We start from the raw sequence: 11,933 nt of genomic DNA on the forward strand, positions 1-11,933 counted from the left end.
ATCAGTATATTAACATTGTTGATTTCGCTTTGTGAATAGCATAGTTCAGAAAGTTTGTATGAGTACCAGTGAATGAATACTCTGTCAAATTGCACATGTATTTAAATGCGTAGCACTAGGAAATGTAAGATACGTATAATATATATAAATAAAAGAAGAAATATATATACGTTTTGCTATTATGGCCAAACATATTGCTGAGAAGATATTGGGCAACTAAAGTGTAAATATGTGTATTTTAATAAATTATTACAATTTCTTAACCAGTGCTTAGATTTGTTACGTGACTTTTTTCCGTGTTTTTGAATACCATTTGTTTTGTTTTTTTACACAAGTCTGAATCGTATATTAATTTTCAGTTTAATCTTTTTCCTCTGCCTAACCAGAATATTTATGAAACTAGTCACAACGGGTTTGTCAATGGAGGAGAACAATTGATGGGTTCAGCCGAACAACAGTCTATGATGTATTGTTCAAACTTTAAAGAGGTGACAATGAAAGTTATCACTGAATTAGGAAAATTTTTTCTTCCTGAAAGCAATATATAGACCACATTATTCCGTCTGGGAAGATATCTAAAGAATACCATGGGGGCGACATAGGCTGCTGTGCCAATTATAGACCTCACGATTACAGCTATGTAAAATGGCATAGTAATGACATAGTGTAACGGAAGCTATATGGAATTTATTTTTTTTATAATATTTTTTGTCACAAAACTAATTTCACAAAAATATAGCATAGACGTTATTTGGCCAAACCCTTCAATTTTATAACCTACTGATCTTTTCTTGTGGAATTTCTAGTGTTCCATTTAAAATATAAACTACGTTGCTGTATATCATTGCGTGACTTCTTTAGGATAGTGTGCAAGAGGGTTTGAATCCCTTGTATATACAAGACTGGCAAATTTTCAGTCCTTCCCTCAATGCTCGATTTATTTCAGTGCTGCTGATCACCCACATACATCCTGTTTCTGCCAAAAAAAGCATGAATAATTGAAAGGGGCAAAATATATATATATATTAGGTCAAATCTACATAATTTCCAGGCCCGATCAGACTCGAGTGAGTAGGCCTTAAGGTTTATGAAAATCTTTCTGGCAGGGAGGAAACATGAAACCCCTCCCTGTAGGGTTCAAGATGGTTAATCATCCTTAAATGGGTGCTGTTTGAATTTGAGATAAATAAATTATGGGCTTCTGCACAGCTTATATTTCTCCTCAATGGTCCTGCACAAATTTCTTTTCACTCAGTTTTAAAACAACTGTCACGTTTTAAAAAAGTTTGAAATAACAATGGCATATGGGGCGCATTAGTGGTGACGTCACGACCGGCAGCGTTGATTCCAAACAAACTCTGCTGCGCGAGATTATAAGGGAAAACGCCATAGGACGTAGGTGAGTCTTTGTTTAAATTATTTTTCTAAAAAAAATATGATCAAATAAGACTTGTGAGTTCTTGAAATGGAAACTTCAAACTCTCGTGAACATGTGATGTGAAAAATATAATAATGATTCGTCTATAATTAGCTGTGAAAACTTTTTATTTTTCGCGTGCTATCTGTTTACTCGCATTAGCCTAAGTTTGATTTGTTTTAATTTTTGTATCTACATTTTTTATTTTCAGGTATCTTCTCAAATATGGCTCGGAAAAGCGTGATAAAGTTTCATCACATACTTGACTTCATCAAAGAACCTAAACTGATAGAAAGAGGGGAAAATGCAGTGGAATCGGATCATGTCAGATCCATTTACTATGATGGAGATGATGAAATTATCTCCGGAGTTGTAGAAGCAAGCATGAAGGATAGATCTTACACTGTCAAGGTAAGTTGTTGAGTATGTGTAAATGTCATTTTATATTATTAGGTTGAGATTAAAATGTGTCTTATCGGTTAAGAAAAAACAGCACTCTTTTAACTCTGTGTTCAGCAAAACTCATTTTATTTGTTAAATTAACATTTTTCTGTTTTGCATGTGCAACATCATTGGTAATTGATTGTATAAATATTTCTAGATAGATAGTTGTAGTCACGTTTTGCAGCCATTCATCTGGAATTAGTCCAGTCCCCCACGAGGAACCATAACAAACTGGACCCCTGAGAAATCACAAAAATTAACACTTATTTTGCATGATAATTTTCAAGGGCCCCAAGAAGGCACACTAATAGGCTTGTTAAGAATTTATGTGAGAAACATAATTTTCTTCTCTTATAGGAATGAAAACCCACGTCAGACAAAATAATTATGACAAAGTCATGGATCTTGTCCACTTTTTTTTTTTCAAAATTGCACACAGAAAAGTTTATTTTTTTTTACACATATTTAACTACTCAAAATCAGAAAGTTTTATTTCTGACAGGCAATGGGTTGGTAACTTAGTTTGAGGTGTTCGATTTTTTTGCTCATGAACTGTAAAAATGCTTCCTGTTACAGAGTGCACAGAAATGTTTAAGACTAAGTCCTTAAGATTTATTATAGGACAAATTTTTATCTTCTGAATTTTAGTGTCAGTTTTATTCGTCCATAGCATGCATAAAAAAATGTGATTCTAAGTTCTTAGAAAAAAATTTCAGATTTACACCAAGTCTCTTGAGCACTTTTTTTTTTCAAGCTGGGGCAGCAAGATTTTGAGGTTTGGCTGCAAACAATAATTTAAAAAAAAAATTAAAAACCATATGATGGACAGTTAAAATTACTATAAGAATTTGAAATGGAAAAAAAAGTGTCTTTAGAAATGATTTGCGCACCATTGTCCACACATTGAAAAGAATATTCATTGTGGGTTATTCTTTTATGGCCACAGAATTATGGGAATCTATTCAAACTCCAATCCGAAGGTGCATATGCACCTTCGGATTGGAGATTCCCGTGTGAATAGGATGATGCCACCTTTTCTTACAAGATGTTATATGTATGTTTTTTGCAAATGTATGTGTCTGTGGTAAAGGAGAAAAAAATATACAAACAATATTTTTCAAACATCCATAACATCATAGATGCAATATTTAATTTATTTTGAACGATCATAATTCTCATGAACACATTTGGTCCTATTTCCCCGTTACAATCATTTGCAGCAAACAAAAAGAAAATCACCAGTTAGGTGCATATACATAGCCTGCAGGTCTTGTATATATTGAACTTATTACCCCCCCCCCCTGCTGTAATTTTCTAATTCTTTCATAGGTACACAAACTTCTTTTGCATTTGTTGAAAAAATTATTCCCGGTGTGGTCTGTTCAAACAGTTGAAGAATCGTTCACAGCACTAAAAATTACTGAACAACCAATTTGTAAATACTTACATTGCATGATCTGCATGTTAATGTATACATGCCTTTGCTCTGGCCATTTGAATCAGTATGAAGTCCAAAATCAAAAGCTGCTGTGTATTTTTTCTAATCATTTTTTATATGGTGGTTTTTGGCTACGAGACTGACTGGAAAGTTGTTCAGTTTCAAATTACAAAAGACTCAGTAATGCAATATTTTTAGGGGCTTTCTTTGAACATTTGAGAGAAAAACACATGCGCAGAAATTTATATTATTTATATGGACTTTTTTGATTGACAATTGACCTTTAGTAATCCTGCACACCCCTCTTTCCATAATGGTCCGAAATTTGCAGCTTCATTACAAGCATGTAGTTTTGAAATGAAACTCGCAATAAAGCTGTGACTAGCACTTAGAATTCGAAGCTAGTATATTTTGGCAGATAAATTTATTTGTGAGGTAATTTATAAATTGTTGTGCTTCCTGCTCAAATGTATATTGCCCAGTGGACCCATGTGACTGAAGTGTGTGTGTGTGAGAAAGGATTAGTTTTATTCCCTGCAGGGCTCCTACTCAAAAAATGAGAAAAAGTAGGAAATAAGTAGGCAGGACTAAAAAGTAGGATGGGGGAGGGTAACCCCCCTAGACAACATAATCATAGCATAATGGAAAAAAAATCCCAAAAAATTTTTTTTTTTTTTTTTAACTATTTTTTCCCTAGCACCATTTCACTCAAGCTAAAACGAAATGACTTGGTTACAAAACCAATTTTTGGCCAAAACCATGCACTAGCAACCACAGATAATTCTTTGCTGTCTCTCCTCATATATATTACATTCTTTTTTGTTGCTTGTCAACTCTCTTCGACAAGGCACAGCAAATTTCGAAGACATACATTTTTCAAAAATGACCAGCACCTTCGAAAGCACAATGCAAAATATTTAAATTACAAGATCCGACGTATACAGGGCAAGGTGAACCAGATAGTTTTACTGCGTTGCTCATCATTTTCTAAATTTTTGTTTTGTTCACATTTTACTGTTCAATGCCAGTGTAATCATTTTCGACAAATGAAGCACTTTTATTTCTAGCACGAAGTAATAAATACAAAATTATTTTTCCTTCCAGCCAGAAGTTTTTAATGACTACTATATTTGTTGAACCCTCAAACTAAGTAAATGAAAAATTAATCGAATGGTCCGCATACACCCCCCCCCCCTAAATTACCTTAAAAATGATACAATTTCTGCTTTGGCAGAATCATTAATTGCATTCTCCAACATTTGTAATACCTGGCAATATATCAATAATTTCCTGCTCAATTAAAATCAATTACACAAATTTTGTCGATAGGATTTCGTAAAAAAGTAGGACACAACCGAGAAAGTAGGACATTTTACCAAAAAGTAGGACATGTGGGAGCCCTCTGCCTGTCATGCAGTCATTTCTTTGAGCCTGAATGGTCTATTAAAAATGATCCAATAATTTAAATTCTTTTGCATAGGGATATTCGTCTCGTTCTATCTGTGGTAAATATTTGTTTTCCTAATAATCAACTGGGCATGATGATGTAATCACAATATTATAATGATTTAAATGAATTTGTGAGATACTTTAACAACAAATATATTTCTATATATATATAAAATTTTGTTTTACTGTTTCGCAGGCTTATCTAGATGGAAGCGGCAAAGTCACTCAGGCCGACTGTTCCTGCCCTAGGGGACAAGGAATATGTCACCATATGGCTGCTTTGCTGATATACTGCCACCACAATATTTCTGTGACGGATAGACTTTGTATGTGGAATCAAAGAATTCCAAAGAAAAAATCTGAGGTGAAAACTGTTTCGGACTTGTTTGCAACAAGAGCATACAAGCCGGTTAACTTGGATACAGACGAAAAAAATGAAATACGGAAAGAGCTGTGCGAAAAGCTTGCAAAGGGAAATTACTGTGTTGGCTTTTCATGGATTTTGAGCCAAGAACCAGATGATGACTTGAAAAACTTTAATCATCAAATGGGGGACATAATTTTTTCTGAAGAGTTTCGCCATTGTGTCGACAAAACATTATTTTTTAAAGAACACTGCTCTTTGACACATGAACAGATACATTTTATAGCAGAGGAAACTGTGGGACAACATGAAAACTGGAAGTGGGGAGCCTGTAAAAATTTCAGGTTGACAGCCAGCAATTTCGGCGCTGTCCTCAATGCAACTAAGAGGCAGCGTTACCCACCCTCTCTTTTCAAGAAACTGATGGGGTCATATAAATTAGATGGAGTTAGGGCAATTCAATGGGGTCACCAACACGAAGAAATGGCCATCAACAAATTCAAAGAAACTACTAATATGGCAGTCAAACCAACTGGCATCTGGCTGCACAGTTGTGGGTTCTTGGGTGCTAGTCCTGATGGCATAGCAACAGATAACAATGGGCAAGAGTACATTGTGGAAGTTAAATGCCCTTATAAATTCAGAGATCAAAAGCTTTTGCAGGCCCTCAAAGAGGACAAAAAGTATTTCTTTTCAGTAAAAAATGATGAATTTGTGATCAATAAAGAGCACGAATACTTCCATCAAGTTCAAGGAGAACTGTACATAGCCAATCGTAATACGGCTTATGTTGTAGTGTGGACGACTAAGGATTGCATTAGTTTTGTTGTAGAAAAAGATGCAGGATGGCCAAAAAACATAAGCATATTGCAAGATTTTTATGTAAAACATTTTGTTCCATGGATATTGGAAAATCCTCAGTAACACAAATGAGAAATGCATAAATAAACTCAAAAGTTGGAATTGTATTTTTTTCTTTATTAGCTAAGAAAAAATTAGAAATATAAGATAAGGTGAAACTGCAGGGTTGCTCTTTCCATATTTTCTTAGCTACTGAAAAAGGAACTTGATGTTACGGCTTGTAAATGTACCTAGCTGTTTTCATATTTTGGGTTAATTTATGTTTTGTCCTGTCTATCCTCAGCAAACGATTAATGTGTTGTAAATAAAATGTTTCATTCATCACTCGTTGATGGTCATAATTTCAGTATTCATTATATAAACATAGCAATAAAGCACTTTGCAAATGACGCAGGTATAAAAATCTTTCCTTCCCAGTCTCATTTCAGAATCACTGTTTATAAAAAGTGAGGGTAAAACATTTTTAAATTGGAGAGGTAAGGAAAGTAAATTTTTAGATCAATCATACTGAACCAATGAGGATTAAGGCAACAGAGCATATATAAAAAAATCAAATAAATGATTCAGCAACCTCTTTTAATAAAGGGGACTGAAAGTTTGTCAAAACTGCACAAACCTGCCAAATTTTAGTGGCGAATGGGAAGAGGGGCTTGGCAATCAATCTGGTAATCTTATAAACTTTTATCTTTCCAATTGCTCTTTCTACATGAATTCGTGCCCTGGCGATATTTGTAGTAGTTTCAATTTCGCTCGGAGAAAACTGCTGCTGAAAAAGAAATGGGGGTACATTGACACACACACCGGGAGGAACCAAATCCGAAATCAAAAACCCTTTATCTGCTAGTATCAGGTCCCCAGGTTCAAAAACATTGAGTATTCCGCAATGCCGAACGATTTCTTTGTCAGATGTTGAACCTGGGTACAACTCGCTGACAAAAGTGACAACACCATTAGGTGCAACCCCAATTAACCCTTTCATTGTATTTCTATGCTTGTAATTACTGTAAAATAGTTTTTGATGCTCCATTTTTTTGGGCACTGTAACAAAAACCTCAGTACAATCAATAACCATTCTACAGTTCTTGAAATGTTTGAAGCACTTCGGGAGGCATATTTGATTTTTCTTCTGGGAAGGTACAGTTGTCATAAGTACCTCATGTAAATATGTGTGCAGCAAATGAACCCATGTTATAAAAATGTTGCTCACAGAGCTGGAACTAACTGAAAACCTTGCTGCAAGGTCTGCGTGGCACAAATTCAGTCTTAATTTCATGAGTGTGATCAGCATTTGGTCTTCTGTAGCTAAATTCACAACATTCCACCTAATATAGTAATTAATACGTTTTCTGGTACATAATTTGTGAATCAGATCAAAGATTTCACTGGTTACTACACCTGTATAGAAATGTAATTGTTTTTCATCACTCTTGATGAATTCATATCTGAAAACTTGTGTCTTCAGTTTCTTAAGTTCAGCTTGCAAGTTAGTGACTTCTTGTTGCAAGAAATAAATTTCCCCATCACTAACTGCAGAGCTAACTGACACATTTAATTGTTGGTTTGATGGCCCAGGCTGATCTACATCCGATTCAAGGTGTGTCTTAGCAGCTTTTCCTTTCTTTTGAGATCTGCTCGTTGCGCTCTGTGACCTGTTTAAGAAGAAAAATTTTTTTCATTGAAGTAGATTAAATTTATTTATAAACATTAAGCTAAAATCTAGATAAACTGAAGAAAAAAGTAATAGAGTAGATTCTCGATAATCTGGCCCATCTAGTAATCCGGCATATTTTAGGCGTTATTTCTTCGATCATAGAAGAGGAATAACTGTCTTTATGTCTGAGCACAGAAGTTTACATTATTTTAATAGGACTTGCAGTACTTTGGCACACCCTGGTCTGATATGTGCCAGATTAGCAAGAGTACTGTATAAAGATACAAAAACTTGTATGAAGTTTGTTATTCAAATCTAACTAATTAGATTTATTATTAACGATGCTAAATGTGTGATCACCAGTTTTTAAAATGTCTATGTGTCCTCATATACTTCTCGGAGAAAATTGCCCCCTTCTCAAAGAATGGTACCTGGTGTTCCACAGTTACTGTTGATTGTGCTGATGCAATTACGGTCCACAATAGTTTGGAAGCAGTTCAAAAATGTGCCCTTAGTGCGAAAGCTAGAACTTTCAGAAATCAGTCCTTCTATCCCTGGCAGAAACAAGCCACACGATTTCAAAATGCCTATATCACACCTCATATGCACAGAAAAAAGACAGTATTTTTTCAGCAACACTGCTCTTCGATACTGAAAAGTAGGAAGTGGTCATAATAATATGAAGTGATAGTGTACTCAAGACAACTAGAATGATTTTTTATACACATACAAGATAAATAATAAGTCTTGTGATATTTATATATACTCTGCAGTCACCCACAAACAATAGCAGGAGTACAAGGGAAAAAAATTATGAAGTCCTAAATAAACAATTAGAACATAAATAAGGAAAATGCGAAAACCCATTTTGCTTCTGGCAATTGCTGAACTCACATACACCGTTTCATACATTATGGCATTATGCACACTGCATTCAGGAGATATGGTTTTCCTATGCAAAAGTTAAAATTTTGGTGCTTGAATAAAAAAAAATTGTTAAGAAACAAAAATACACACCTTTTCCGCTTTTCAGGAGATTCGAATGACATGTGCTTGTTCTTATTTCTATTAAAAATAGTAGGTCCATTTTTCTTTTCTTTGTTTACAAAATGGCATGAACAAACAACAGAACTCTTGCATGGTGAACGGTCTTGTCTCCTGGAAAAAGAAAAGTCAATGAGAACACATGAAATATGCAAAGAATTTCTATATTTTTCTGCCGCACACACACAGCTCCCTTTTGATGCCACAATTCTTCCCAAAGCGAAAGTGATTTCGGGATACTCTGAATATATACCGCGACTGAAAGCATTAACTCCTTCTTGGTCTGTGTCACATGTCATACATTCAGCTTTTTTATGCCCATACAGTCCGAGTCGCATGTCATGTGGCAAAGAGAAAAATTACATAATTGGAAATGAATTTGTTGCTACTTACACATTGCATTATATTCTGTGTGATTTTTTTTGTATTTCTCAATATTGCTAAGAGATGGCGTAACTGTAGTCCATAGGCGTACACAGAATTTTCTCAAAGGGTGGGGGTTTCAATTTTTTTTCTTCTCAATGAGGGTTTTTTTTACGTTTTTTCCTGCAAAGTAGCACTATAATCTTGGTTTGGGGGGGGGGGGGGTTAGAATCCCAATCCCCCTTGCGTACACCAATGCTGTAGTTCTACTATGTCTGAAAATAATTAATATTTAAAGTAATGCAACTAAGGTGAGGTAACAAAGTTAATTTTAAAATATACCTTCACAATCATGTTTGGTTAATTTTCCATAAGCGTGGTCACGGCCAGCGTGGCAACTTTTTTCGCACAAACAAATCGCTGCTTTTGCAGTGGTCAATTTGAGATGGCTGACTAAGAACCATACAATTGCACAAAAATATTCAATTTTTACATGAAATCAAACTAATATGTGGTGATGTGCAATAATAAATCGAAATATGTGAGAAATGAGGAAAACTACAGGGGTATTATACAAAAATTATATTTACAAAACATGCGGTTAGTTAATGTGGTTTGATAAAGGGTTGCAAAAACTAGCAAAACATTGTAAAAAGTGTTTCTATTTCAACACCTGATGAGAACCTTCCTCTCCCTTTGCTTTTCCCTTGCACCACTACTGTCACAATAAAATGTGTTCCAGACTCTGACACGAAGCTGGGCTGGAAGAAATCTTGGCAACAGGATAAGTCCAGTGGCAAAGTTCTGGTGTGATTGCAATGAGGAATGTACACACTGCTGTCATCAACAAGTTGAAGTTGTACGATTAATCTAAAGCATTTTTTCTCGGAATACATTGAAAGCAGATTTCTTATTAAATCTTTTCAGCTCTAAACAAGTCTGATATCTGTTTAACTATAGACTATTTCATTTTTTTTGTATGACTGCAAAATGTCCAAATGATAAAATATTTTCACAGAAAATGTGCGTTTCTAAAAACTGTGGATCATGAATAAGAAACTCCAACTAACCTGATATTTTTAACCCACTGCTTCTTCACCATTGCATCATTTGGAAATCTGTAAAAACTGCAATCGTCCCTGTCACTGTAGTGTTTACAATCAGGAACAAAACACATCACCATTTTTGATAGAGGAAAAAAAAAAGACCTGAAAATAAAACATGTTCGAGATTGAATGATGGATTCATTGCAGGAAGCGAAAGCAGGGCTACTAGGCTAATGCGAGTAAACAGATAGCACGCGAAAAATAAAAAGTCACAGCTAATTAAAGACGAATCATTATTATATTTTTCACATCACATGTTCACGAGAGTTTGAAGTTTCCATTTCAAGAACTCACAAGTCTTATTTGATCATATTTTTTTTAGAAAAATAATTTAAACAGAGACTCACCTACGTCCTATGGCGTTTTCCTTTATAATCTCGCGCAGCAGAGTTTGTTTGGAATCAACGCTGCCGGTCGTGACGTCACACTAATGCGCCCCATTCCACTTGGGCCCGATTGCAAATCCAACACGTGGACCACCATATTTATTGACGCGTCAAAGTGTAGACGCCTCTGACCAAAGCGTATTATGCGGGGTCCCACGAGAGTGGGCTGGAGCACTATTGGTAAAATAAAAGTCTTAGTCAGGATTCGCGGTCGCCTCGGGGAAGCAATAATTTTTATAGTATTTTTGTATATGTACATATATATATATATATATACATACATAACTAGGGGGCCCTTCCGCCTTTGGCGGCCAACCCCCCCCCCCCACTTCTCTTCACAACATATCTTGTTTATTTCGTCCCACTTCATCAGCGTGCTATGGAGACTTGTAAAGCACCAGCTTACTGAAGAAGCGAATTTTAATAAAAATAATGATAAAGCAACAAAAAAAAAAAAAAAACAAATGAGATTCATCAAGCACCCCCAGAAACTGGGGCCCCAGATTCAATTCGCTGAATTTTAGTGGGGCCCACACTAGATATATCTCGGGCTACCGATGTGCTGCAAATTTTACAATGTTAAACAACAAAAATCAATGAGATACATCTAGGGGCCCCGAAATAGAACCTATCAACATTCCTATGGAGCACTGACCTGGAAGCTTGTCGGACACACCCCTGTAAGGGGCCACGAAAATTTCCCATTTTTTTCAATTTTGCAACGAATAAAATCCAGGGCCCCACATCCAGTAGCGGGAACACAATACACAGATTTTTAGTGGGTAATCCAGACTGGATTTATCTCGGTCTTCCGCTGTTGCAAATTGTATAATGTTAAAAAACAAAAAGAATCAGATTCATCCAGAGCCCCAAAATGAAACCTGTAAACGTGGGGCCCCCAACTTGGAAGCTTGTCCGTCATCCCCCCACTGCGAGTGCCATGAAAATTTTTCATTTGTATTCGTTTTACCCAGGGGCGTCGGAAGTGTTTTGAACCTGTGGGTGCCGGTCTTGAGATTCATGTAGGAAATTTCGATTTTTAAATCAATTCTGTGGGTGCTCGGACCCGTTTTACAAACTTCCGTGGGTGCTCGAGCACCCACAGCACCCCCGGCTCCGACGCCACTGGTTTTACCAATGAATAAAAGCTAGGGCCCCCAATTAGTTGCCCGTTGTATTCGCATACTTTTAGTAGGGCCCCAGACTGTCTTTATCTCGGGCATCCGCTGTTGCAAATTCTGCAACAGAAAATAATGAGATTCATCCAGGGCCCCCAAAATGAAACCTGTAAACATGGGGCCCCCCAACTTGGAAGCTTGTCGGTCATCCCCCGCTGCGATTGCCATGAAACATTTTCATTTGTATTCGTTTTACCAACGAATAAAATCCAGGGCGCCCAACCAATTACCC

The 11,933-nt window shown here is 36.0% G+C and overlaps 3 protein-coding genes across 3 annotated transcripts; 2 read left to right on the forward strand and 1 right to left on the reverse strand.

The window, feature by feature from the left end:
* The first annotated feature begins 1,309 nt into the window (after nucleotides 1-1,309).
* Nucleotides 1,310-5,423, forward strand: LOC149064450 (uncharacterized). Its single transcript, XM_089255326.1, has 4 exons — nucleotides 1,310-1,399; nucleotides 1,629-1,828; nucleotides 4,945-5,074; nucleotides 5,386-5,423. The coding sequence occupies exons 2-4, from the start codon at nucleotides 1,643-1,645 to the stop codon at nucleotides 5,421-5,423; spliced, it is 354 nt and encodes a 117-aa protein (XP_089111452.1). The 5' UTR covers nucleotides 1,310-1,399; nucleotides 1,629-1,642.
* Nucleotides 5,424-5,553: 130 nt separating this feature from the next.
* Nucleotides 5,554-6,036, forward strand: LOC149064451 (uncharacterized). Its single transcript, XM_089254904.1, has one exon. The coding sequence runs from the start codon at nucleotides 5,596-5,598 to the stop codon at nucleotides 6,034-6,036; it is 441 nt and encodes a 146-aa protein (XP_089111030.1). The 5' UTR covers nucleotides 5,554-5,595.
* Nucleotides 6,037-6,444: 408 nt separating this feature from the next.
* LOC149064452 (uncharacterized) lies at nucleotides 6,445-10,320 on the reverse strand. The gene is made up of 3 exons (XM_089254903.1): nucleotides 10,102-10,320; nucleotides 8,642-8,782; nucleotides 6,445-7,622 (listed from the first exon to the last, which is right to left on the reverse strand). The coding sequence occupies exons 1-3, from the start codon at nucleotides 10,212-10,214 to the stop codon at nucleotides 6,524-6,526; spliced, it is 1,353 nt and encodes a 450-aa protein (XP_089111029.1). The 5' UTR covers nucleotides 10,215-10,320; the 3' UTR covers nucleotides 6,445-6,523.
* Nucleotides 10,321-11,933: the final 1,613 nt, after the last annotated feature.

The sequence above is a fragment of the Pholcus phalangioides genome, unplaced genomic scaffold (genome assembly GCF_987345545.1).
Source record: "Pholcus phalangioides strain wild (caught in Gottingen) unplaced genomic scaffold, Ppha-v1.0 ptg000042l_1, whole genome shotgun sequence".
NCBI classification, from domain to species: Eukaryota; Metazoa; Arthropoda; class Arachnida; order Araneae; family Pholcidae; genus Pholcus; species Pholcus phalangioides.

Excerpts from the sequence above, each read along its gene's own strand:
- LOC149064452 (XM_089254903.1), bottom strand. The coding sequence starts at position 10,214 with ATGGTGATGTGTTTTGTTCCTGATTGTAAACACTACAGTGACAGGGAC. Across the intron at positions 8,783-10,101 it reads CAGTGGGTTAAAAATATCAG|GAGACAAGACCGTTCACCAT; the intron begins GTTAGTTGGAGT and ends TTCTTTTTCCAG. Across the intron at positions 7,623-8,641 it reads TCTCCTGAAAAGCGGAAAAG|GTCACAGAGCGCAACGAGCA; the intron begins GTGTGTATTTTT and ends CTTCTTAAACAG.
- LOC149064451 (XM_089254904.1), top strand. The coding sequence starts at position 5,596 with ATGGCCATCAACAAATTCAAAGAAACTACTAATATGGCAGTCAAACCA.
- LOC149064450 (XM_089255326.1), top strand. The coding sequence starts at position 1,643 with ATGGCTCGGAAAAGCGTGATAAAGTTTCATCACATACTTGACTTCATC. Across the intron at positions 1,829-4,944 it reads ATAGATCTTACACTGTCAAG|GCTTATCTAGATGGAAGCGG; the intron begins GTAAGTTGTTGA and ends ACTGTTTCGCAG. Across the intron at positions 5,075-5,385 it reads TTCTGTGACGGATAGACTTT|ATACATTTTATAGCAGAGGA; the intron begins GTATGTGGAATC and ends ACACATGAACAG.